General features: G+C 38.4%; 5 protein-coding genes and 1 pseudogene across 5 annotated transcripts; 2 read left to right on the plus strand and 4 right to left on the minus strand.

Annotated features, from left to right (window-relative positions):
* Positions 1-835: 835 nt before the first annotated feature.
* Positions 836-1965, minus strand: LOC150023285 (11-oxo-beta-amyrin 30-oxidase-like). Its single transcript, XM_090296956.1, has 2 exons — positions 1744-1965; positions 836-1653 (listed from the first exon to the last, which is right to left on the minus strand). Exons 1-2 carry the CDS (start codon positions 1936-1938, stop codon positions 1228-1230), a joined length of 621 nt encoding a protein of 206 aa, XP_090153082.1. The 5' UTR covers positions 1939-1965; the 3' UTR covers positions 836-1227.
* Positions 1966-2297: 332 nt separating this feature from the next.
* Positions 2298-4040, minus strand: LOC150023286 (uncharacterized). The gene is made up of 2 exons (XM_090297786.1): positions 3516-4040; positions 2298-2918 (listed from the first exon to the last, which is right to left on the minus strand). The coding sequence occupies exons 1-2, from the start codon at positions 4038-4040 to the stop codon at positions 2298-2300; spliced, it is 1146 nt and encodes a 381-aa protein (XP_090153912.1).
* Positions 4041-6323: 2283 nt separating this feature from the next.
* LOC137810053 (11-oxo-beta-amyrin 30-oxidase-like) lies at positions 6324-7970 on the minus strand. Its single transcript, XM_090296955.1, has 3 exons — positions 7645-7970; positions 7315-7532; positions 6324-7109 (listed from the first exon to the last, which is right to left on the minus strand). The coding sequence occupies exons 1-3, from the start codon at positions 7937-7939 to the stop codon at positions 6930-6932; spliced, it is 693 nt and encodes a 230-aa protein (XP_090153081.1). The 5' UTR covers positions 7940-7970; the 3' UTR covers positions 6324-6929.
* A 9612-nt stretch (positions 7971-17582) lies between these two features.
* LOC137830170 (11-oxo-beta-amyrin 30-oxidase pseudogene) lies at positions 17583-18354 on the minus strand (annotated as a pseudogene).
* A 4240-nt stretch (positions 18355-22594) lies between these two features.
* Positions 22595-23247, plus strand: LOC137808680 (uncharacterized). The gene is made up of 2 exons (XM_068609929.1): positions 22595-22907; positions 23000-23247. Exons 1-2 carry the CDS (start codon positions 22595-22597, stop codon positions 23245-23247), a joined length of 561 nt encoding a protein of 186 aa, XP_068466030.1.
* A 1325-nt stretch (positions 23248-24572) lies between these two features.
* LOC137808661 (uncharacterized) lies at positions 24573-25493 on the plus strand. The gene has a single exon (XM_068609906.2). It carries the CDS (start codon positions 24573-24575, stop codon positions 25491-25493), a length of 921 nt encoding a protein of 306 aa, XP_068466007.2.
* Positions 25494-25797: the final 304 nt, after the last annotated feature.

Here is a 25797-nt window from a genome sequence, read left to right on the forward strand (position 1 = left end):
ACATCCCAACCTCTATCAATTCCATCATGTACAATGGTTGACATCCACTACATCACATAGTAATCGCACTCATAACTTACAGAATTCTTTTGCACTACAAGTCAAAATAAAAATTTATTAGATTAATGACATGCATTAAAGTGAATGAACAAATTTATTTTAAATACCTTAAGGTACATCCAAGTGAGTTTTAAAGGTACAATTGGCTCTAGAAGGGTGATTGAATAAAACACGAACTCTTTTTTGTACCTGCATAAATATCAAGCCAAAACAATATCTAAAATATAGAGAAAGGAGAGAAAGAAAAGTACGCACATACTTTATACTGGTTCACCCCCAACTTGGACTACGTTCAATCCCCTTAAGCAACCCGCTTAAGAGCCTTTATCAATACAATTATTCTACACCTTCCCAAGTACACAAGTATTTTACACCTCTATAGGTAATCCTAATCTCCCCTTGAGATTAAGACATCTCAACAAGTAAAAAAACCACTCTCGATAAGATAACAAACAGTGAAAGCTCACTAGGCAAGCTTCACAAGTGAAGGATTTACAATATATGGTTTACTCCCAACGCTATGAATGCTCTAAAGTGTCACTCTAAACAAAGTGACATATGCATAATCTTACTCTTTATGCAGTGAGACTATTTTGTAGATCTAAAACCGTGACCTTTTAGGTCAAAATATGATCAATTATCATATATTAACACGAAACTCAACTCATTCTTCCAAGATGCAATTGCACAATCTCATTTAAGGCTCTACGACATAAGGCAAGAAGTAAAGAAGCAAAAAAGAGAGAAACGAAAGCGAAATCATTGAGAGATGAAAAATGAGCATAAATGTGTTTATTATTACGCAATCAAAAGAAGGCAAGGGATGAACATATATACAATGAAATCAAAGATGATCAAACGTTAAACGAAACAACAAAACAGACTCGTAATAAACTAATTATCAAGATGGTCTAACCAACCTACAAACCAGACAATCTGAGTTGTGTGAACACATCAGACGGTCTACTAAGAAGAAAAAGGTTAGACGATCTCAATACTAGACTGTCTATAAGGACAAATAACTTAGATTCTCCGAAAGGGAAACGTCTACACATAGCAATACACTAGACGATCTAGTGGGAGACTTTCTACACCACCAAAGACACACTAAACGGTCTAGGGAGAGACCGTCTATTCTAAATCAGTGACAAAACAGAAGGTTTATCATCATAGTTTTTGCAAAATAAGAGGCGCTCCCAATTTGGGATTCAAGCTAAGCTTAAGTACAGGAGCATGTGCATAGACAGGAGAAAGCTCGAACGAGAAATTCTGCAGAAGCAATGACAACACTATTTTGGCTTCCAACATGGCAAAGTTTTGGCCAATGCAAATTCTAGGACCGCATCCAAATGGGTAAAATGAGATTTGGCCTTTTGTTGCTTTAGCAACTCCTTCAGATAACCTTCCTGGTTTGAATTCCTTTGCATCATTACCCCAGATATCACCATCCTTGTGAAATAAAAGTATTGGCATGGTAACATCTACTCCTGCGGGTAGTGACAGGTTTCCAAGTTCCATGTCCTTCTGAAGAGTGCGATTGAAGTAAATGACAGGAGGGTATAACCTCAGAACCTCGTACAAAATCATATTCATCTACGGAAGAAACATTTTGACACATGTTAGTATTAAAATGTATTTGTAATAGATAATAAAGATAATCAAATAAAAGCATGTGATACATACAGTTTTAAGCAGACTTAACCCATCAAAGTTTGGATTTTGTTTTCCAAAAACGTGAAGAACTGCCTCCCTTGCTCGTGCTTGCCAGTCAGGATATTTACTCAACATGATCAATGTCCAAACCAGCAGAGATGAAGTGGTCTCTTGCCCTGCTAAGTAGAATAATTTGCATTCACTAATTACTTCTTCAATTGTCATTCCATTTCCTTGTATTTTGATAGCAGCCTGTAAGTAGGCTAAACTCCAGATTAAGAAAATTCAAAAAAAGAAAAAGAACTGAAGCAAGTTTTCTATGTATCTCCCCTTAATGAAAATTACAAGTATTTAAATATGCAGAATTCGTAACTAACCACTAATCCTATGATGGCCACTCAACGGAAACAAACTCCTAAATGATAGCCATGTTCTAACCACTAATACGCATGATGTTAAAAACAAAGAAAATGCAGTAACCAACAAATGATGCTGGAATGGTTGAATTAGTCCAACAGCTTTAACGGATTCTTCAGAGTCCTCTTAGGTCGAGGTGGCGCCTGTTGCAGGCCTTTTGGATCGCATCAGCTGCCCCCCCCCCCCCCCCCCCCCTTTAGAATCAGCTCGTCCTCGAGCTCAACAGGGAAATGTGGAAAACGGAGGCAGAGTTCTTCAAACGATTCCCAAGTTGCTGCTGTAATATCCTGATTTTTCCAAGCAACAAGGACTTCTATTTTCCCAAGTTTGTGACGAGAATCCAGTACTTGGCTTGGTTGAGGCTCAGGAACATCTTCTGCAAAGAACGATGGTAAAGGGACTGGATTGGGATTCCCCTTGGCTTCACGAAGTAATGAAACATGGAAAACATTGTGTATCTTTGCGTTTTGGGGAAGCTGAAGTCGATACGCCACATTTCCAATGCGCTCAAGTATCTTAAATGGCCCAAAAAACCGTTTGGAGAGTTTGTGACTGAGGCGATGCTGTACGGATGCCTGGCGATAGTGTTGCAACTTGAGAAAGACCATGTCGTTGACTTGGAATTGTTTGACCTGTCGATGCACATTTGTCAAACTAACCATGCGTTGTTGTGCTTTCCTCAAGTTAGCTTTGACAATCGACCGAAGTCGCTGTAATTCCGAGATTGTTTCATCCACTGACGGCATGGGAGAGTCTCCGGGTCGGTAACGGATAACGTCTGGAATGGGCTATCCATACAATGCAAATAAGATTGTAAACATCGGTTAACAACTTCGATTTGTCCGTCGGTTTGAGGATGATAGGCTGTGGAAAACTGAAGTTTGGTGCCAATTTGTTTAAATAGTTCCTTCCAAATGTTGTTGAGAAAAAGCGGATCCCGATCAGTGACAATACTCCGCGGCATACCGTGTAATCGGTAGATGTTTTGCAAGAACAAGGTGGCTAACAGCACAGCTCCAAAGTTGGGCGGAAGAGGAATGAAGTGAGCGAATTTGGTGAATCGATCTACTATCACCCAAATGGCAGTTTTGCCTTGTGACAACGGCAAGTGAGTAATGAAATCCATCGACACATCTTGCCAAGCATTCGCGGGAATGGGCAACGGCTGTAAAAGGCCATACGGCTTATGGGTGGGGTACTTAACTTGTTGGCAAATGTGGCATTGTTGTATGAAAGAGGTAACCTCTGATTTGAGGTTTGGCCAAGCGAAAGTGGATGCCAATCGATTGATCGTGGCCCGGATGCCCGAATGACCGCCGGTTGGGGAATTATGAAATTCCCGAAGTAGCAAGGATCGAAGAGCTGGCTGGAAAGGGATAAATAACTTGCTTGAGTGAAAAAGAGTTGGACAAGCAGCGTTGGATTAAGTTCTTCCCCTCAGCCGTCGCATAAAGCTTCCTTAATTCGACAGTCCATTTTGGTTCAAAGAAGGAAACGACCAGAACCTCCACAGTGGGAATTCGGCTTAGTGCATCCGCGACTGTGTTTTCTTTGCCTGGTTTGTAGCGAATTTCAAAGTCATACCCGATAAGTTTTGTGGCCCATTTGTATTGCTCTAGGGTTTGGACTACTTGTGTCAGCAGATGTTTGAGACTTTGCTGGTCGGTGTAGATGCGGAATTTGCGACCGAGGAGGTACTGCCTCCACTTTTTGACTGCTTCAGTTAAAACATATAACTCTCGAACATAAGCGGAGGCCAGTTGCATTTTGGGGCATAATTTCTTGCTGAAAAAGGCAATGGGGCGCTCCATTTGGGATAAGACAGCCCCAACGGCCACAGTGGAAGCGTCAGTGGTGATGCCGAATGGTTCTGAAAAATTTGGGAGTGATAGAGAGACCAACGAAACCATGGCTGATTTCAAAGCACTGAAGGCTGCCTCACTTTCAGGTGACCATTGAAACACTTGGCGCTTAAGGAGATCTGTTAACGGAGCTGCACGAACGGCGGTAGTAGCCCGTCAAGCCAAGAAAACCACGCAAGGTGGTGAGGGGTTGGCCAGGCTTGAATAGCCTGAAGTTTGTCCGGATCAGCTTCCACACCATGGGCAGATATGATGTGACCCAAATATGCAATGGATGGCACTGCAAAAGTGCATTTGGATGCCTTAGCAAAGAACTGGTGTTGTGAAAGTGTCTCAAACACTTGCTGCAGGTGGAGATAATGTTCTTCGATGGAACAGCTGTAGACAAGAATATCGTCAAAGAACACCAGCACATGACGTCGCAATCCCGCTCTGAAAATGTCGTTCATTGTTGCCTGGAATGTGGAAGGGGCATTTGACAACCCGAATGGCATAACCAAGAACTCATAATGACCATCGACAGTTTGAAAAGCCGTTTTGTGTGTATCTTCCGCTGCAACCCTGATTTGGTGATAACCTGCGGTAAGGTCGATTTTGGAGAACACTTTTGCGCCATGTAACTCATCAAGGAGCTCATCCACCGTTGGAATCGGAAAGCGATATTTGACAGTAATGGCATTTAATGCTCTGTAATCGACGCAAAAACGCCAAGATCCATCCTTTTTCTGAACCAACAGAACTGGTGACGAAAACGGGCTTTGGCTTGGTTTGATAATCCCGTCTCGGAGCATATCAACAATCAATTGGGACATAATCTGCTTTTGGTAGTGTGGGTAACGGTAAGGGCGGACATTTATAGGGTTGGAAGATGGGAAAGTGGGGATGTGGTGGTTGTGTGATCGAACTGGGGGTAGGTGTGTTGGCTTTGGGAAGATGTGGGCATATGCGTGGAGCAATTGTTGGAAAGTGGGATCATCGTGTGTTGGAATCTCTGGTGAATTGAGGGATTGCTGGTCGGAGACGGAAAAATAGAGAGCGTGGAAGGAGGCAACACTGTGTTTCGAGATTAGGGTGTGTAAGGATGCGGGGGGATACCTAGGTCGATAGAGGTTCGCCCCGTAGGGTAATAGCTTTTGGGCCCACATTGAAAGTGAGTTGGGGAATTGCAAAATCCGCTAAGACTGGGCCAAGAGTTTGAAGCCAGGCGATTCCTAGGATAACGTCTGCCCCGGCTACAGGTAAAACAAATACCGGAACGTTGAAGCTAGCATCTTGTATAGCTAGGGAAATGGAAGGGCAAACGGCTTGACATTTGAGGGATTCACCGTTTCCCACCATGACGGCAAACTCTGGAATGTCTTGTTTGGGTAAGTTGAGGAAGGAGACGATGCGCGGTTGTATGATATTGTGGGTGCTACCCGAGTCAATTAAGACCTGGACAGGTTTGTTGTTGATGAAACCTGTGACACGCAGGGCTTGGGCCGAAGAGAGGCCAAAGAAGGCCGCCGATGAAAGGGCGAAAAACTGGTTAGGGTTGGTGGGTGGCAGGGGTGGGAAAATTTTCGGTAGAGTTTGGGTCGACCTCATCGTGATCGAATGGTTCATTATCCGCAATCAGCAGAAATTGAGGCGGATTGCATTTGTGACCTGGGTAATATCGCTCAGGACAGCGAAAGCATAATCCGTCGCTACGTCGTTTTTGTAAGGCTTCTGGTGTCAATTTGGTGAATGGAAGTTGAGGTTTAGGAGTGGTTAAAAGTGGAGGGTTCCCTGGCTTTGGGGAATTGGTGGAATGGGTGAATGTGGCGGAAGTTGTAGGGGTGTGGGTAGTGACAGGTGGGTTAGGCGATGAAAAGGTGCGGGGTTGAAATGGACGAGGCTTAGAAGGGGATAGCTTATCCGCAATACGCTTGGATAAACCGTAGGCTTGGTGAAGTGTAGTTGGTTTGAGGATGGCGAGTTCGATTTGGATTTCGGCTTTGAGACCCGAGATGTAACAGTTGAGTAAAGCGTCAGTAGAAAGTCCCACGACACAGTTGCAAAGCCTTTCAAACTCAGACTGATAGGACATCACTGTGGTTGTTTGTTTGAGTTTGAAAAGTGCAGCCTGATGGTTCTCATAATCTGAATGCCCGAACCGAAGTTCAAGAGCCCGGGAAAAGTCTCGCCACCTGCCAAGCAAAGCGTTGTTGTGTAGGTATTTGTACCAACTGAGGGCGGCGCCGGTGACATAGAAAACCGACAAAGAAAGTCGCCTGTTTTCAGGGATGTTGTAGTAGGTGAAATAATTTTCAGCCTGGAAAATCCAATCTAACGGATTGGAGCCATCAAACAAGGGAAATGTGATTTTTGGTGGATGTGTCCAAAAGTATGCCTAATAAATCTTCATTGCTGGATTCACCATTCTTCAAGGCTTTCTCTCGTTTTTTTATGAAAACCCGAATTGAATTTTTCATTTCCTTATCAACTGCTGTCATCTTCATTTTGGCAGGTGTTGGTATATGCCTAGAAACATACATATTAATTATGAAGGAAATTAGTAGTTTGAGACTTATATTTATTCTTATCTAAACTAAGATAGGTCAATTTCCTAACATGTTGAATTCTGACAGCAGTAACTCTAGTTCTTGTATTAGTCATTAGGTATGCCACATTTCTTGAAAACAAATATCAAATATACTTAAATCAAAACCTGTATGTAATTCATGGTTATTTGTCATCACTATAGCTGTGATTTGCTGTTATGGAGAGCTTAATCTCTATCTATAATGACTAGCTTTTAGGGTGATTCTATGAGGTTCTTATGAAAATCATGGTGAGTTTAGTTTCAATAAAACTAAAACATGCTTAATTATACCAAGAATAAGTGTGGTCTTACTGCAATATGAATTTGTTTCTCGTTGCAGTCGCAACAAGGTACCCTTGAATTCTCAGAAGTTAAAATATTTTTTCTCCTTCTGCATAACTGCTTCCAAAAGCTGTTCTAGAAATTACATCACGAGTCAAATTCTGAAGAAAAGGCCAAACGTCAATCTCACATTTTCCATCTGATGACAACATTCTCATCCACGCGCTAATCACCTCATGGCAACTTTGGGAGAATTTTGGTAGCATATTCTGTAAATTAAGTATGAATTAAAAGTTTAATTTGATTACTAAACACAAATTAAATAACGTAAATCAATTCAATCAATTAGAAATCATAGCTAGTATAATTTTTAAATTCTTTATAAAAGTATACAAACTTTTTGTACATATCGATTTATAATTGGGTAAGACTATAAAAATATTAATTATTCATAAATTAAAGTAATAGGCTTACTTTCAATTTTTCTAAGTTGAATGCAGGGTTGATAATCTTTCGATGTTGAGCCCACTTATGACCCTCGTAACTTACTAGACCACAGACCAAGAACTTGGCAATGCTACTCATCTTTGGTTTCTGGAAATCATGAATGTTATTGAAGACTTCTGTGATGTGATTTGGATCAGTAATGATGACCTTTGGTGTTATGCCTTCCCAAAAGAACGAATTCTTGCCTGCAAATAATTCAATTATTAGCAACTGCTCAAATATTTGTTTGACCTGTGTGTAAGTTATGTGTAGCTAGAAGTTAGTTATATATATAGGAGGAAGGAACATAAAGTGAACCGTATTTGGCGACAGTGTTGTAAACCGGCAAGAAGAGGCAAGGAGCAACATCATCGGAGAGAACAAAAGATTGAGAAGGAGGCGTGTTTTGTGGAGGCTGGTCTTGGTTGGAGGAGGGGGGTGAAAGGGAGTATGGGTCACCATGAAGACCTTGTGCTCTTAGAAGCTTCTCGAACCTCTTAGGCCTAAGCCACAAAGAGTTCAGCATATTCACTGCCCATATGGGAACCACAGCTATGATGATAGTCACCATGCATAGTATTGTTGTTGAGGAAGAAGATAACGATAGCTCCATTGTTCGGGAACACTAATCAGAAGGGCTATTGAACATGCATGCACTTCATAATTGCACTGCATTTAGCTTTCATCTATATATAAACCTTTGTGCACTAACATAGGCTTGACGCTGTAGACATGGCATTGGGTGAGGATGTGTTAGTGGGGTCTTTTGTAATTATGATGGGAGTGATGTGACACTGATGACAGTTTTGTAAGAGTGTAAGGGTTTAGCGATTGAGTTCGGGTGCGGAAGCGGGAGAGTTTCGAACGAAAGGGAGAATGAAGCAGCGACCTCGTCGGAGGGAGGGAGAAAGAAGCAACAAGAATCATAGACCAAGCAGTAGAACAAGCGAAGAATAAATCATACTTTTTTTTCGGTGTAGGGCGTTGCAAATTAGGTAAACGTCTTGTGCGGTCGCCGCTTCTTCTTTGTTTGTTATTCAAGTGTTCAGCGTCATTGGGCCATATATTACACCAGTTAGATGACTTAACCGGTGTAATATGGGCCATATAGTACACCCATGGCAGAACTAGACACCCACCCTACCAGAATTGGTAACCTAGCCACAAGTTCCTCCACATGTACTGACACATGCAAAACTGGTTACCCGTGTGCTTGTAAGTGGTTACTTTTGTGACGTTTATGGCCACCCACGCTTCATGAAAAAAGATTCAAAAAGTTTTTGAATATAGATCATATATTACACCGGTTAGATCGCTTAACCAATGTAATATAGGTCATTCTGAGTAAAACAAATATATTACACCGGTTGTTACTAAGAATCGGTGTAATATATTCTTTTTTACCCTATTTTAAAGTTCGCGCCTCACTGTTCATTTACACTACTACCATATTTTGAACTTGCCACGTCACCAAACACAATCTCATTATGCCACAACATTACCACGTTTACAGTGTCAAATGTGTGTTACTATGCAGAGAGTGTCAATAATGGAACTCATATAAAAGTTCAAAACCTTAGCATGTGTTAGACATGGGTATTTTTATATTATTTAAATTTAAAATCATGGATATTTTTATATTATTTAAATTTATAGTCATGTATATTTTTATATTATTTAAATTTATAGTCATGTATATTTTTATATTATTTAAATTTATAGCCATGATATTTTTATATTATTTAAATTTATAGTCATGGGTATTTTTATATTATTTAAATCTATAGCCATGATATTTTTATATTATTTAAATTTATGGTTGGAGGGAGGGAGAAAGAAGTAGGAAACACAGAACAAGCATTAGAACAAGCGAAGAATAAATCATACTTTTTTTCAGTGTAGGGTGTTGGAAATTAGGTAAACGTCTTTTGCGGTCGCCGCTTCTTCTTTGTTTGTTATTCAAGTGTTCAGCGTCATTGAGCCATATATTACACCAATTAGATGACTAAACCGGTGTAATATGGGCCATATATTACACCCATGGCAGAACTACACACCCACCCTACCAGAATTGGTAACCTAGCCATAGGTTCCTCCACATGTACTGACACACACAAAACTGGTTTCCCGTATGCTTGTAAGTGGTTACTTTTGTAACGTTTATGGTCACAATTCTTCATGAAAAAAAATTCAAAAAGTTTTTGAATATAGGTCATATATTACACCGGTTAGATCGCTTAACCGGTGCAATATAGGTCATTCTGAGTAAAAAAAATATATTACACCGGTTGTTAGTAAGAATCAGTGTAATATATTCTCTTTTTACTCTATTTTAAAGCTCGTGCCTCACTACTCATTTACACTACTACCCTATTTTGAACTTGCCACAATATTACCATGTTTGCAATGTCAAATGTGTGACCGTGTCAATAATGTAACTTATATAAAAGTTCAAAACCTTACCATGTGTTAGGCATGGGTATTTTTATATTATTTAAATTTAAAATCATAGATATTTTTATATTATTTAAATTTATAGTCATGGATATTTTTATATTATTTAAATTTATAATCATGATATTTTTATATTATTTAAATTTATAGCCATGATATTTTTATATTATTTAAATTTATAGTCATGGATATTTTTTGGAGTGGCAAAGCGAGCCAGCCCGCCCCGCATTGACACGCCCCGCGTTTAGCCCGCAAAAATGCGGGACGGGTTGGCCCGCCCCGCAAAATTATTGCGAGTTAGAATTCTCGACCCGTCCCGCATAAGAGCTAGCCCGCCAGTTTGCAGGCCAACCCGCATTTTTAAAAAAAAAAATTAAATATTTTTTTTTACATTTTGTTTTTAAAAAATTGTCAAATTAAACCTATATATTTGTTATTATCAAACCTAACTTTTTTTCTTCCTTTTCAAACATAGTTAAACATAAAAAAAATTAAACATTAAGATAAATATCAAATATCACTATTCTTCCACTTCCAAAACATTAAAAATACTTAATTCCAAAACATTAAACATAAACATAAACATTAATTCAAAAACATTAAACATTAACATTATTGACATTATTCTATTTCAATAACATTGGATGCCGTCTTAGAAGAACTTTCATCCATTTTTTCATAATTATAATCTTCCTCGTCATCTGCACACATTAAAACAATGACAATTTTTTTTCTTGCGGGTTAACGGGCCAGCCCGCCCCGCCCCGTTGTTGGCCCGCGCGGGCCGCGGGCTAATGCGGGGCGGGTTAGCGGGTTGAAAAGGTCAGTTCGCCCCGCGTTTTTTACTAGCGGGTTGCGGGCCGGCCCGCATGACCCGCCCCGCTTTGCCATCCCTAGATATTTTTATATTATTTAAATTTATAGCCATGTGCATTTTTATATTATTTAAATTTATCACCATGTGTATTTTTATATTATTTAAATTTATAGTCATGGATATTTTTATATTATTTAAATTTATAGCCCATGGGTATTTTTATATTATTTAAATTTATAGTAATGTGTATTTTTATATTATTTAAATTTATAGTCATGGGGTATTTTTATATTATTTAAATTTATAGTCATGATATTTTTATATTATTTAAATTTATATTAATGGGTATTTTTATATTATTTAAATTTATAGTACATTTCTAAGACTTGATTTGATAATGCATTTATGCCAATTTGGTATTAGAATTTCAATTAAGTCTCACTTTTCTTTTGCTCTCACTGTCTAAGTCTAGAAGTCTTAAAAATAGCTAAAAGGTTGGCCTAACCTCCTTCCCAACACTATTCTCCTATCTCATGCCTAAAACCCATTCATCCTCATGTTCATTTTTATTTGTTTCGTTCACTGTCATGTCTCATTCAAGCAATCAATCCATCATAAACCGAAGAACTTAAGGAGGAGCAAAGAGAACTCCATCATTATAAATGTGCACAAAATCTATGTCATCAATTTATCCTCCCTCAAATGTAACCAAACCCAATATCCAAGAATGAACACGAGTAATGGGATATAAGTAGACAAATATTTATATTGGTTGACCCAATAATAAGACTCTTCTTGTACATTTCTAAGACTTGATTTGATAATGAATTTATGCCAATTTGGTATTAGAATTTCAATTAAGTCTCACTTTTCTTTTGCTCTCACTCTCTAAGTCTATAAGTCTTAAAAAGTGTTAAAAGGTTGTCCTAACCTCCTTCCCAACACTATTCTCCTATCTCATGCCCAACACCCATTCATCGTCATGTTCATTTTAATTTTTTTCGTTCACTGTCATGTCTCATTCAAGCAATCAATCCATCATAAACCGAAGAACTTAAAGAGGAGCAAGGAGAACTCCATCATTATAAATGTGCACAAAATCTATGTCATCAATTTATCCTCCCTCAAATGTAACCAAACCCAATATCCAAGAATGAACACAAGTAGTGGGATATAAGTAGACAAATATATATATTGGTTGACCCAACAATAAGAGCTTCGCTCAGTCCCCTAAAACAACCCTCTCAATAGTCTTTCATTAAGGATTCTTCACCTCTCCAAATACACAAGTATTCTTACACCTCTTCACGTCACCTATTATTCTTACACATTTACAGGTCAGTAATTATTCTTACACCTCTTCACGTCACCTATTATTCTTACACATTTACAGGTCAGTAATTATTCTTACACCTCTTCACGTCACCTATTATTCTTACACATTTACAGGTCACTAATTATTCTTACACCTCTTTAGGTCACAAAGTATTCTCTACCTCTCGAAGTACACCAAGTATTCTCTACCTCTCTAGGGACACCATGTATTACCTGCCTCTCCTCGTACACTAAGTATTCTCTACCTCTCCAGGTATATAAAATATTCTCTACCTCTCTAGGTACACCAAGTATTCTCTACCTCTCCAAGAAATCAGTCATATCCCACTAAGATCAAGACCTCTTTACAATAAGAAACCTCTATACTGATAGAACAATGAAAGCTCTAAGGGCTATGACTGATTCGCTATACAATAGCAAATGTAAACTATAGATCAAAAATATAATCACACAAATATGAATCACGTTTTCGCGCTTCTTGGAAGCTTGTTTTTTTTTTTTATTTATGTACACTTCTTTATGTTGTTCTTCATCTTCAAGGTCTTTATATAGTCTTCGGAAATGTGACTGTTGAAGCTTTACGTTCTTCATTTTTCAATATAGTGTTAAACTCTCAATATAGTAACTTTTGCTCTGATTGACCTTTGTGCATCTTTGACGTGTGAGGAATTTCAATTTCTTTCCTCATATTCCTCATAAATGAACATTGTAGCTTTAATCTTCTTAACTTTTTTTATATTAATCAATCTGTAATGTTGATCTTCTTCTTCAATGTCTTAGACGCTCATATTCTTACTTTATATACCTCAAGTGCAATCGTTGAGAGTTTTATTCTCTTTACCTTTAGTATATGCTCAAATATCCATGTTGATCTTCTCCTTGAAGGCGTTAGACGGTTGGAATTGAAACTTTTGCTCTTATGCAATTTTCATATTCTTAAGTCTTCATAAACATTTAAAAATGTTTCTTTAATCTATATTTAATTTGAACGTTAGGGCTCTAATTAATTTTGACTCAAATTCTTATTCTGCATTGCTCATCAACTTTCTCGTGCTAGACGCTCCATGTAGAAATGTTGGCTTTGATGGGATCTTTGTGTCTTTTACATCTATTTGATTTTCAAATACTTTCTCCATATATATGAACTATGTTCGTTGAGGCTTTAACATCTCTTTGACTTGATCTTTTCTATATTTGCATTGTTCATATTCTCATTCATATTAGACATTGAAATAGGAAACTTCATATATGCATCTTAAAACATTTATATCTTTTTGTTTGCTCTTCGAAGTATTTTGCCTGTTGTATATCTTTTTGAAGTTTCATTCATCATCAACGTGAATCTCGTTCCTTTGCTTTGTCATCTTCCCATTAGACCCCGAGAAAGGAAACTTGGTCTTTCATATTTATTTACGTCTTTATGTTCCTTTGATAATATATGGGAACAAAATCACTATTAGTGAATATTATAATTAATATAATAAATCATAAGTATCACTGAAACAAAATCTTTATAATATCTTCTAATTATCGAGAGTTTCTTTTCTCATATTTTTCATCTTTAATACACTATAAATTCTTTCAAAGTTAATATTAAATCAGAAAGTTGTAGCATAATTACATTTAACCTATATTATTTCATTAAACATATTTTGAAAAAATATTTGATATAGAAAATATTTATGCCCTAATATTTAGAGTAAAATATTGTTCATACAAAAACTTTTCAATATAATCTTAAATTTAATTCTATTTTCACAACTGTATTAAAAAAAATTAAAACCAATATGAAAAATGTTTTTCATTCACAAAACATTAAAGCACAAGGTATTTGAGATTTTTGAATAACTTTGTGTTATGTTCTAAAATACAAAAAAATTTCAAAAACATTTAACCAACAATCTTATTTGAAAATAATGTTTTCTATGATTTAAAAATGTCAAATAAGATTTGGAAATATAATTGCAGTGTCATAAAACATTCCAAGAATGTAAAGATTGAGTATGGACACTTCCTTGATGCACTGATTCGTCTAACGAGTTGAATATATTTGTATTATCTAATACATGCAATCTTCAGGTTCGTCTTATCATTTGTAAACAAGTTCCTCCATATCTTATGCCTTGTGTTATCCAAGGAGTTTGTCTAACGAGATCTTTTTGATGAGTTCGTGAGACTATGATCGTCTGATAAGATCTTCTCTACTACTTCGTCTTATCCAGTCTAATGGGATTGTATGATGTAGTTTCTTGATATCGTCTAATGCGTCTTTTCTTTAGTTGTTATTTTTATAAGCTTTTTTTTCATTTCTCTAATGTTAAAACCATGATAGGATCGTCTGATGGTCTTCTGTTGTGAGCGGGTGCCATTAGTTCATCTAACAATTGTTTCTATTGTATCGTCTAATGTGTTTGAAGACAATTAGTTTTGCTCATCTTCTCTAATGTTTTTGTCTAAAATTATATTATACATGAGTGAGCTTTGTTATACCACAATGCACCTTATAGTGTTTCTTATCATCAAAACACATAGATGCTCATATCATGAGATCGTTTGATGGGTAGTACATCGGTTATTGACTTAACACCTTTGTGCTCTTTTCCTACCATCACTACACACCAGAATATCAAGGCTAACTAAAGTTAATATAATCAAGAGGATTAATAGGTTTAAAACTTTAAACAACTTTAAAAGGAGAATGGGAAGTTGTATAATTTACTCCCCTATTATAAGCAAATTATAGATATGGAAGAAGAACTTCCCACTCCTTAAAACTCTTTGAAATAGTACATCTAAGAAGGTGTGTGAGTGTTCTATTGACCACTTATGTTTAACCATGCATTTAGGAATGACATTGGTAGAAAACATAATTTAATTACCTTATTTCTCAAAAGGGTCCTCCAAATGTTACTCAAGAAATTTATAAACAAAGAAGACAAAGCTATCAAAGTTATAAAGCTCTCACCAATCAAAAGGGATTTGCAAGGACTCCTTCTTCCAAGATCTATATAAATTTATTCTTTGAAGAAGAAGAAGGTATGTATCAAAAACTCAACGACCATGTTTACACTTAGTTGTTTTCAACACTTAATCATGGGAGTTGGACTTTTCCTTAACATTTTGTAATAAAGACATAAAGATAGTGGATTTGTTTGTTCAAAGGGTGAATATGTTGATGAAAAATCAAACCTTATGATTTTGATTAAGTTTTGAAAACATCAAAGTCCAAACATGATCCGACATCATCTATAAGACGATGATGTTTAGCAACAAATTACACAAAATGAAAGGGTTGCATTCGTCAGATGAAACAAAATTATGCAGTATTCTTTTATGTCTAATAAGGTGCATATAAGATAAGGTGAAACGTGCATAAAACATCTGACAATATATGCATGGACAATGCTAACCTTGTACTTCAATTTATATCTATATGTTTATTTCATCTTGTAGGGAATGTCCATTACCGTCCTTCTGACCAAAGAGATACATTCAAGAACAAGACAAATTGGATGATCTATTGGAAAGCTTCTTTCTTTGTAAACTTCCTAATACAAGTTATGTACATCTTTAGGCTATCTATTTGGCTTGTATGGTGCAAAATGTTATACAACATATTGTAGGGGATCAATGATGTTATGTAAAAAAGAAGCACATTTAAAGCTACAAGGAGTGCATTTAGTGCAACAACTATATTAAAGCTCAACATACATAGAAAGGACTTTAGAAGAACTTAAGTTGCTCAACTGATGGGAACAATATCTCCACTGTCATCTTCTTTTAGAACCTATGTAAAGTCTTCTATCAAGAAGAATAATAGCGAGAGTTAAGGTTACATTATGCAAAAATGTTGCTAAAAAGTAGTGAAATCCTCAGTTTCATAAAGTGATCCCTAAGTTGAGAAAAAAAAATATGTCATATCCATGGAACAAAAGAATTCATTAGAAGACCACTCAAAGTGTTCATTTAGTCACCTAGGAGAGTGAACCTACACCTTATATTTGTCAAAAGATGTAAATCATCCCTAAAGTGCTAGATGATTTATAATAGGAGAGAAAGATTAAATTACTATATTCGTTCAAAGATAGCAAACACTCTCTAGTAGTCAAAGTCGATAATCAAACGATCATTCAAATCTCACTACTGTAGAAATAGCTTTTAACAAAAGTTAAAAATGACATTTGAAGACGATTCTATAACCGTCGTTGAACTAGGTGTCATTAAAAAATAGTCATTTTCGATGATCGACGTCACTGTCGTTGATAAAATCGTTTTGACGATAGTTGTAAATGGAAACATTCATTATAAGGTATGACTTAATGATGAGCAGAGCCAAATTCTTCGTTGGAAAAAAAAAATATATACCACTTTTAACGATGATTGTTAACTTGAATCGTCGTTAAAAATGTTTATGACGATGATTACTTGTTACAGTCGTTGTTAAAAGTGGTGCAAGAGAGAATTATAAAACGGTTGTTAACTCGAACCTTCGTTAAAAATAATTTATTTTGCAACATCGAAGCTCATATTTTTACTCTAAATAAAAAATATTAGATGAATCAATGACACACATTGAAGTGAGTGAACAAATTTACTTTAAATACCTTGATGTGCATCCAAGTGAGCTTTGAAGGTACAATTGGCTCTAGAATGGGGGGTTGAATAGAGCACGAATTCTTTTTTGTACCTGCAAAAATATCAAGCCAAAACAATATCTAAAATATAGAGAAAGGAAAGAAAGAAAAGTACACACATACTTTATATTGGTTCACCCACAACTTGGGCTACGTTCAGTCCCCTTAAGCAATCCATTTAAGAGCCTTTATCAACACAAATATTCTACACCTTCTTAGGTATACAAGTATTCTTCACCTCTCTAGGTACACAAGTATTCTACACCTCTCCAAGTATTCCCTAAGACTAAGACCTCTCAACAAGTCAAAAAACATTCTCGATAAGGGAGAAAATAGTGAAAGTTCACAAGGAAAACTTCACACAGTGAAGGATATATAATATATGCCTTACTCACCAAACTATGAATGCTCTAAAGTGCTACTCTAAACTATGTGACATATGCATAGTCTTACTTTGTATGTAGTGAGACTATTTTGTAGATCTAAAACCATGACCTTTTTGGTCAAAATATGATCAATTATCATATATTAATATGGCACTCAACTCGTTCTTCCAAGATTTAATCACATAATCTCATTGAATGCTCCACGACATTAGGCGAGAAGTGAAGAAGCGAAAATAGAGCATTAGAAAATGTTATTATTACCCAATGAAAAGAAGGCAAGGGATGAACATACATACAACCAAGTCACAGAAGATCAAATTTTAAATAAAATAGCAAACATAATCGTAACAGACTAACCATTAAGGTGGTCTAACCAACCTGATTGCAGACTAGACAATTTGAGTTGTGTGAACACATCAGACGGTCTACGGAGAACAGAAAGGTTAGACAATATAAACACTAGCCTATCTATAAGGACAAATAAACTAGTGACTTTGAAAGGAAGACCATCTACACATAACAACACACTAGACAATCTAGTAGGAGACCATTTACACCATCAAAGACACACTAGACAGTCCAGCGAGAGACCGTCTACTCTAAAGTAGTGATAGAATAGAAGGTTTATCATTATAGTTTTTGCAAAATAAGAGGCACCTCCTGTTTGGGATTCAAGCTAAGTTTAACTATAGGAGCATGTACATAGACAAGAGAAAGCACAAATGAGAAATTCTGCAGAAGCAATGACAACACTATCTTGGCTTCCAACCTGGTAAAGTTTTGGCCAAAGAAAATTCTAAGATCCCATCCAACTGGGTAAAACGAGACTTGGCATTTTGATGCCTTAGCAACTCCTTAGAAAACTTTTCTTGTTCGAACTCCTTTGCATAATTACCCCATATATCACCATCTTGGTGATGTAAAAGTATTGGCATGGTAACATTTACTCCTGCGGGTAGTGATAGGTTCCCAAGTTCCATGTCTTTCTGAAGAGTGCAGTCGAATGTTAGGAGGGTATAACCTCAGAACCTCATACAGAATCATGGTCATCTTTTGAAGAAACATTTTGGTTTAACCCTTCAAAGTTTGGATTTTGTTTTCCAAAAACATGAAGAACTTACTCCCTTGCTCGTGCTTGCCATTCAGGATATTTACTCAACATGATCAATGTCCAAACCAGCAGAGATGAAGTGGTCTCTTGCCCTGCTGTGTAGAATAATTTCCATTCACTAATCACTTCTTCAATTCTCATTCCAACACTCTTACTATTTCCATTTCCCTGGATTTCTATTTGATTTGATTCCAAAAGTATGCCAAATAAATCTTCATTCCTCATGGCTTTCTCTCGTTTTTCTATGATATCCTGAATTGAATTTTTTATTTCCTTATCAAGTGCTCTCATCTTTATTTTGGCAGGTGTTGGTATATGGCTAGAAACATGTTGCTAACATGTTGAATTCTGATAGCAGTAACTCTAGTTCTTGTAAGTATGCCATATTACTTGAATTTCGAAGATTTTTTAAAACAAATATCAAATATAACTTAAATCAAAATCTGCATGAAATTCATAGTATTTGTCATCACTGTAGCAGTGATTTTCTGTTATGAAGAGCTTAAACTCTAACTGTAATGACTAGCTTTTAGGGTGATTCTCTTTCTTAAGAAATTCATGGTGAGTTCAGTTTCAATAAAACTAAAACATGCTTAATTTAGTAATCACATTATACCAAGAAAGTCAAATTCTAAAGGAAAGGCCAAACGTCAATCTCACATTTTCCATTGGAGGACAACATTCCCATCCACACGCTAATTACATCATTGCAGCTTTGGGAGGATGCTGGTAGCATATTCTGACAATTAAGTATCAATTAAGACTTTAATTTCATAATTAAACACACATTCAATAATGTATATCAATTTAACCAATCCGAAATCATAGCTGGTATAATTTTTAAATTCATTATAAAAGTATACAAACTTTTTGTACTTCTCGATTTATACGTTTCTTTTCCAAAAATATGTCATTTGTTTATTCCTAATATGGAAAAAATAAATTATTTCCATAATAGGTAAATAATGCTTTAGGTGCACAACACAAGTAGTGTTGGAGCTACATGCTTTCTAGATAAGAAATATTTTAGTGAAGAAGTTGTGTATATCACTACAATAAAATTATGAAATAAAAACCAATATTTAGATATCAAAATAATTAGTTACAATAGTAACTAAATTAGAGACCATTTTAGAAACTAAAACAAAAATTGGTTTCTAAATTAGTTTCTATTACATTTAAATAGTTTCTAAATTGGTATCTAATTAGCAACCAAGGTTTTAGAGACCAAATATTTTTCAATAATGATGTTTTGCGAAAACGTTTTTTATTACACAATGGATTCGTATATATAAAAAACGACTTTCTTACAAATTTAATATAATTAAAGTTGTGCATGTTGAGCACAAATTTAATGTAATTTTAATACAATTGATGTCGACACATAACTTCAATTATATTAAAACTACATTTAAATTCAATTATATTAAAACTACATTTAAATTGTGTTCAAAAGCAAAAGGGAGTAGAGAGTTTCAGTTCATTATGGAGGGAGCGGGGAGTAGCGGAGCGGGGGAGTAGATCGGAACAGTAAGGTGTTTTCCTTTGATAGACAAGGTGAGCTGAGATCTCGCCGGAAACCATACCTCCAACCCAGTAAGGCTAGTAATTCCACAACGTTTTTCTTCTCAAATTTTCCCAACGGGTTTGGAGAGAAAGACATGCTTAAAGTCTTTCAAAAGTGGGCGAGGGTGCAAGACGTTTTTATTTCACGAAGGCTTAACAAGTGGGGCAAAAGATTTGGGTTTGTGAGGCTGTTTGATGTGAAGAATGTGGGAAAACTAGAACGGGAACTTGACCAAATATACATTGGGAGTACAAAACTCTTTGTGAACATACCGAAGTACCACCGGGTGGACGCGTCAAGGGAGGAAGGAAGGAACAAAAGCTCGGTGGGGACGGGGAGGCTCGAGTATGGGGCGAAGGAGCGGGTTGGAGCGGATGTTAATAAGTCATACAAAGGGAAGAAGGTCTGGATGGAGAAGGGGGAGAAGAAATCTTTTGCTGATGTAGTTAGAGGACAGGATAGATGGGCATGGAAGGGACCAACCTTTACCGCAAGGCAACTGTCATTGCCGTGGATGGAAGGAAGTGTGGTAGGGCGTTTTAATGCTGATATGGATTTCGAACAGTTAGGAGAAGAATTCGTTAGAGGAGGTATGAGCATGGTCAGAGTAAGAGCGATGGGGGATAACCTTGCTCTTTTAACATCAAGAGGAGGGGAGAAGATGGAGGAGATTATAAACTTAAATAGAGATTGGTTTGATAGTGTTTTTGTCCAGATGCAGCCGTGGTCAGCATCGTTCACAGTGAGTCATAAAGTGGTCTGGGTAAGGTGCCTCGGTCTGCCAATAACCTTATGGAACAGAGATTGCTTCGCTAGAGTGGTTGGAGACATAGCTACGCTGATTGATATTGATGATGCCACGTTGATGTGGGAAAATCTAGAGTTCGCACGTCTGAAAGTGAGAATCGAGAATAATCGGTTCATAAGGGTGGCAAGGAAGTTCAGGATCAATGATCAAAATATAAGTGTTTATATTGAGGAGGAACACCCAGTGGTTTTAGCAGGCCAGTGCAAAGACTCACATCGTATCTTTGATTCTTCAGACAGTATCACCTCAACCGAAACCTATGTGGAGGAATCGGCTTTCTCGGTGAAAAGCTATGAGGAGGGGGGAGTCGGAAGAAACATAGAACGGAGTCAGACGAAGGGGAAGGTGATCGGAGGTGGAGGAGAAGACGTAGGTCAGGTGCAACGATTGAATGTCTGCCTAGGGGAGCTCTCTGCAGGGTTGCGTTCGTGCTAGGAAAAAGGTGGCAAACCTTTCACTGATGAGGAAAGTCAAAGGCAGAAGCTTTATGAGGAACCTGACTTTGGCAACGCTGCTATCCAGGCCTACAAGCGTTCTCTGTGTAGCTACCCTGCACACGCTGAGCTGGCCAGATTAGTGGTGGATGTGGAAAGTAGGTATAACCAAGACATGTTTGTGCGAGGTTTGGGCCAGGGTAGAAAGGAAGCCCAATAAGTAGTGTTGCAGACGGGTATGGAAGTGGGCTTGTCCGGGTCAAGGCCTGGTAATTTTCTGTCGGACCTTGGACCCGAGATGGAGACGAGCTGTCGAATTGGAGGAAGTCAGGGGGGAGCACGAGGAGAGGGAAAGAATGCTTCGCAAGAACAGTGGAACAATATGAACGTTGTGAAGGAAGGTAGCAGAAACATATATCTGGAGCTGGAGAGTGCGCAGAAGAAGAAACCGATGGAGCAAGATGGGGCACAAGCTGGCAACGTCTCTTCCGAAAACCAGGACGATGTGCTGGGGAGCAAAACTCATCGCAGAAGAGGAGGGTTGCTGTTGGGGAGCGGAGAAGGTGGTGGGCATGAGGAAAGGGGAACCACAACCACACAACGTCGGCAGAAAATCAAAGGCCTTGTTGATCTGGAAGGCTCTAAGTCACACCCAAGGCGTTCTGTTAGAATCAGGAACAAATGCCCGCAAAATGCTTTATCCTTTCTTTCTAGACAAGGTATGACTACAGTCTCTCTTTCTGATGGAGATATTGATAACTGCAATCTTAGGCTACGTGAGCCTGATTCGCCAGAGGAACCGATTAAGCTGTGGGACATAAGTAGGAAAGTTGGGATAAGATGTCGTAAGGACGAACTGGAGGTTATCCAGGAGTTCTCGAGTCTGGAGGAAAGGGATTTGAAGACCATGAGTTGTGTTGAGGAAGGGAAGAAGGGAGGTCTTTTATGATTATTGTCAGCTTAAATATAAGAGGTCTTGGGGGTGGTACCAAATCAAGGTACATGAGGTATTTAATAGGAAGGGAGGAGGCAAATTTTGTTTGTATACAAGAAACAAAGGCTAAGGACATCTCAGATGCTAGGTGCTATGCTCTGTGGGGTGATAACAAAGTAGGCTGGATACACAATAAAGGGGAGGAGGGGAGTGGAAGCCTTTTGTCCATGTGGCACAAAGAAGGTTTTAGTTATGAATACCACTTGATGGGGAAAGGTTTTATTGTGGTTGTTGGTCAACATGTAAAATCGTCCGTTAGGTGTGCTGTGGCCAACGTTTACTCTCCCTGTGCACTGAATGCTAAGAGGACTCTATGGGAGGAGCTCTCTAATTTTAAAACGGCATCACAAGACCCAATTTGGTGTTGTTGTGGTGACTTCAATGCTGTGAGAAGCAGATCTGAGAGGAAAGGAATTGGGGGTAGGAATGATCAGGCAAGAGAGATATCGGGTTTTAACAGCTTCATTGATTATATGTCCTTGCTAGACCTTCCATTGGTTGGCAAGAATTATACGTGGTTCAGACCGGATGGAACAGCTAAAAGTAGAATTGATAGAGGGCTAGTCACGGAAGAATGGCTTTTGAAGTGACCCATGTGCAAACAGTATGTCCTTCGAAGAGAGGTATCAGATCATTGTGCCCTGGTGATAAAATCTGTGGAGAAGGATTGGGGTCTTAAACCCTTTAGATCGATTGACGTTTGGTTTATGTAGAGGGGGTTTAGCATCATGGTCAAGGATAAATGGAATTCCTTCCCAGTCCAAGGGAACAGAATAGTTAGTTTTAAGGAGAAATTGAAACTCCTCAAGTCAAAGCTAAAAGTGTGGAACAGAGAGGTGTTCGGTAACCTTCATGTTGAGAAGAGGAGGATTCTAAATGAGCTGGAGGAGCTAGACAACAGAGATTGTATCGGGGGCTTGGAGGAAAGTGAAAGGCTTAACAGAATGGCGTTGACAAGTCGATTGGTAGAAAATGACGAAAAACTCGAATCTCTTTTGTGCCAAAAGGCTAGAGCAAGTTGGTTCAAGAGTGGTGATTCCTGTACTAGGTTCTTTCACTCATCTCTGAGGTGGAGAAGACTCATGAATGAAGTGAAGGTTGTTCAGGTGGGGGACAGATGGTGTGAGAACCAGGTACTGTTCGGTTGGAGGCGAAAAAGCTGTTTGAAGCTAGGTTCATGGCAACGAAAGACCTAGGGGTGAGGTTGGATGAGGTGGAGTTTAAGACTCTAACTTTGAGAGATAAGGAGGGGCTTGTGGCTGGTTTCACAGAAAAAGAGGTTAAAGATGCAGTGTGGCAGTGTGAAGGGTCTAAGAGCCCCGGTCCATATGGGTTCAACTTCAATTTTATTCGGAAAAGCTGGGATTTTGTTAAAGCATAGTTAATGGAAGCTATGGCTTTGTTTCATGTGACTGGAAACATCCCGAAAGGTTGTAATGCTTCTTTTATTGCGCTTATCCCGAAGGTGAGGGACCCTACTAAACTGGACCAGTATAGACCCATTTCTTTGGTTGGTGTCATTTATAAAATTATCACTAAGGTGTTGGCTGGAAGATTGAAGAAGGTATTGCCTGCAATCATAGATGAAAACCAATCAGCTTTCCTAAAGGGTAGAGGAATCTTGGATAGCGTCCTTATGGCAAACGAAGTGGTGGAGGATCTCAGGAAAAAGGGGAGAAGTGGTATCTGCCTAAAAGTGGACTTTGAGAAGGATTATGACTCGGTTCGATGGGATTTCCTGTATGATATGCTACACAAACTGGGGTTCCACTCTGTATGGATCTTGTGGATCAGAGGTTGTCTGGAATCAGCTACTGTATCAGTTTTAGTTAACGGGAGTCCTACGGAGGAGTTTAAGCCTTCTAGAGGGTTGCGTCAGGGCGACCCCCTAGCACCTTTTTTGTTCATTGTGGTTGCTGAAGGTCTTGCTGGGCTAGTAAGACAAGCTTTGAAGGTTAATATGCTGACGGGCCTTAAGATAGGAAGGCATGAGGTGGAGATGTGTATTCTTCAGTTTGCGGACGATACTCTTTTTCTCTGTGAGGATACCTTTGGGAATGTGTTAACCCTGAAGGCCATCTTGAGGGGCTTCGAGCTAGCCTCAGGATTGAAGATCAACTTCCATAAATCAAGGCTAGCAGGTATCAATGTACAAAACAGCACCATAAGGTGTTTCACTAAGACGTTGAACTGTATCCAGATGGAGGTGCCTTTCAAGTATCTAGGACTGGAGGTGGGAGGGAATCCAAGAAAGAAACAATTATGGGATCCAATTATTACCAAGCTGAAAGCAAAGCTAAGTGTGTGGAAGGGGAGGTTTCTATCCATGGCAGGGAGGATCTGCCTGATCAATTCTGTTCTAACTGCTATTCCCCTGTATTATATCTCCCTGTTTAGAGTTCCGACCTCGGTGTGTAAAAGGATTATCAGTATTCAAACAAGATTCTTGTGGGGTTGGGGGAAATTAACTAAGCCTATTGCCTGGGTTAGCTGGAAAGATGTATGCAGACCAAAAGAGGAGGGAGGGCTGGGGTGCAGGGATATACATTTGTTTAATAAACTCTCTTAGCGAAATGGAGATGGCGGTGCCTTTCGGAAGAGAATGGAAGATGGAAGAAGTTGTTGGACTCCAAATATGATTTGGGAGTGGAAAGCAGTCTTACACCTGTCAAATATCAATCTTGGTGGTGGAGAGACCTCTCTAAGATGTGTAAGGAGGGAGGTGGTAAAGGGTGGTTTCAGGAAGAGTTAGGCTGGGAAATAGGTTGTGGTGACAAAGCTAAGTTCTGGGAGGATGTATGGATCGGAAGTGTGGATCTCAAATCTTTGTTCCCACGCCTATATTCTTTATCTTTAAACCAAGGAAAAACAGTGGGTGAGATGGGTGTATGGGATGGCACGGAGTGGAGGTGGGACTTGAGGTGGAGGAGAGGTAGATTTGAATGGGAATCTCCCCTGGAGAGGGACCTTATTACGATTCTATCAGGGGCTAGCTTGAGAGAAGATGCCCAGGACACCCAGGTATGGGGGAAGGAGGTACCGGGGTTGTTTTCGGTGAGCTTTGCCTATGATTGTCTAGCTAAGTACGATAGAGGGAACCAGGGAGAAGTGTATAAACTCTTGTGGAGGGCGACGACTTTTCCAAACGTGTTAGTGACAGCCTGGAGGGTACTGATGGGAAGACTTCCTACAAGAGTGAGTCTGAGCCGGAGAGGGGTAGTGGTGAACTTAATGATGTGTCCCTTGTGCCAGTTACAGGTGGAGACCTATCATCACCTTTTCATAGAGTGTAAATATGCCCAGAAGGTTTGGTCTTTATGCTTTCAGTGGGTAGATATTTCATTCGTACAACAACATGATCTGAAGTTGCATTTCCAAAGTTTTCACCTGTTTCATGTTAGTAATAAGCAAAATAGGATCTGGAAAGGGATTTGGGCAAATGTCATTAGATGTTTATGGGACCAGAGGAACATGATTGCTTTCCAGCAAGGGGTAGTAGATGCTGAGGAGGTTTTCCAGAGGGTTCAACTGAAGTCTTGGTTGTGGATGAAGCATAAAGCTCGCTCGTTTTCTTACGCCTTTGTAGATTGGGTTCTTAACCCAAACATTTGCATCAGAAGCTGCTAAAATTTCTGGCTTACATGCGTCTGGGATGGTTATGAAGACGATGATTGGTTTTTCTGGTTTAGGGTTTAGGGTTTAGGGAGGAATTTGTTTAGTGAGGATTTGGGTTCTTTTTGGACTAGTTAGTTTTTACCAGGCAAGGAATTGGGTTGCTGCTTCTTGTTACGGGGGTGGCCTATGCTTTTGTTAGGTGCAGGAATCGGAAGCAGCTTGTGAAGGAGAGCATATATGCTAAACAGGGAGCACACTGAAGGCAAAGGTAAACATGATCGTCGGTCGTTGAAACGACGATCTCCATGCGTGCATA

The sequence above is a fragment of the Phaseolus vulgaris genome, chromosome 11 (genome assembly GCF_051622355.1).
Source record: "Phaseolus vulgaris cultivar YP4 chromosome 11, ASM5162235v1, whole genome shotgun sequence".
NCBI classification, from domain to species: domain Eukaryota; kingdom Viridiplantae; phylum Streptophyta; class Magnoliopsida; order Fabales; family Fabaceae; genus Phaseolus; species Phaseolus vulgaris.

Coding starts and splice junctions, on each gene's coding strand:
- LOC150023285 (XM_090296956.1), bottom strand. CDS start 1,938: ATGACAATTGAAGAAGTAATTAGTGAATGCAAATTATTCTACTTAGCA. Junction 1,654..1,743: donor GGTTAAGTCTGCTTAAAACT/GTATGTATCACA, acceptor TTTCTTCCGTAG/ATGAATATGATTTTGTACGA.
- LOC137810053 (XM_090296955.1), bottom strand. CDS start 7,939: ATGGAGCTATCGTTATCTTCTTCCTCAACAACAATACTATGCATGGTG. Junction 7,533..7,644: donor CAACACTGTCGCCAAATACG/GTTCACTTTATG, acceptor AATTATTTGCAG/GCAAGAATTCGTTCTTTTGG. Junction 7,110..7,314: donor TCAACTTAGAAAAATTGAAA/GTAAGCCTATTA, acceptor CTTAATTTACAG/AATATGCTACCAAAATTCTC.
- LOC137808661 (XM_068609906.2), top strand. CDS start 24,573: ATGTGTAAGGAGGGAGGTGGTAAAGGGTGGTTTCAGGAAGAGTTAGGC.
- LOC150023286 (XM_090297786.1), bottom strand. CDS start 4,040: ATGGTTTCGTTGGTCTCTCTATCACTCCCAAATTTTTCAGAACCATTC. Junction 2,919..3,515: donor ACTCTTTTTCACTCAAGCAA/GTTATTTATCCC, acceptor TTGTATGGATAG/CCCATTCCAGACGTTATCCG.
- LOC137808680 (XM_068609929.1), top strand. CDS start 22,595: ATGGTCAAGGATAAATGGAATTCCTTCCCAGTCCAAGGGAACAGAATA. Junction 22,908..22,999: donor GTTCAAGAGTGGTGATTCCT/GTACTAGGTTCT, acceptor TGTGAGAACCAG/GTACTGTTCGGTTGGAGGCG.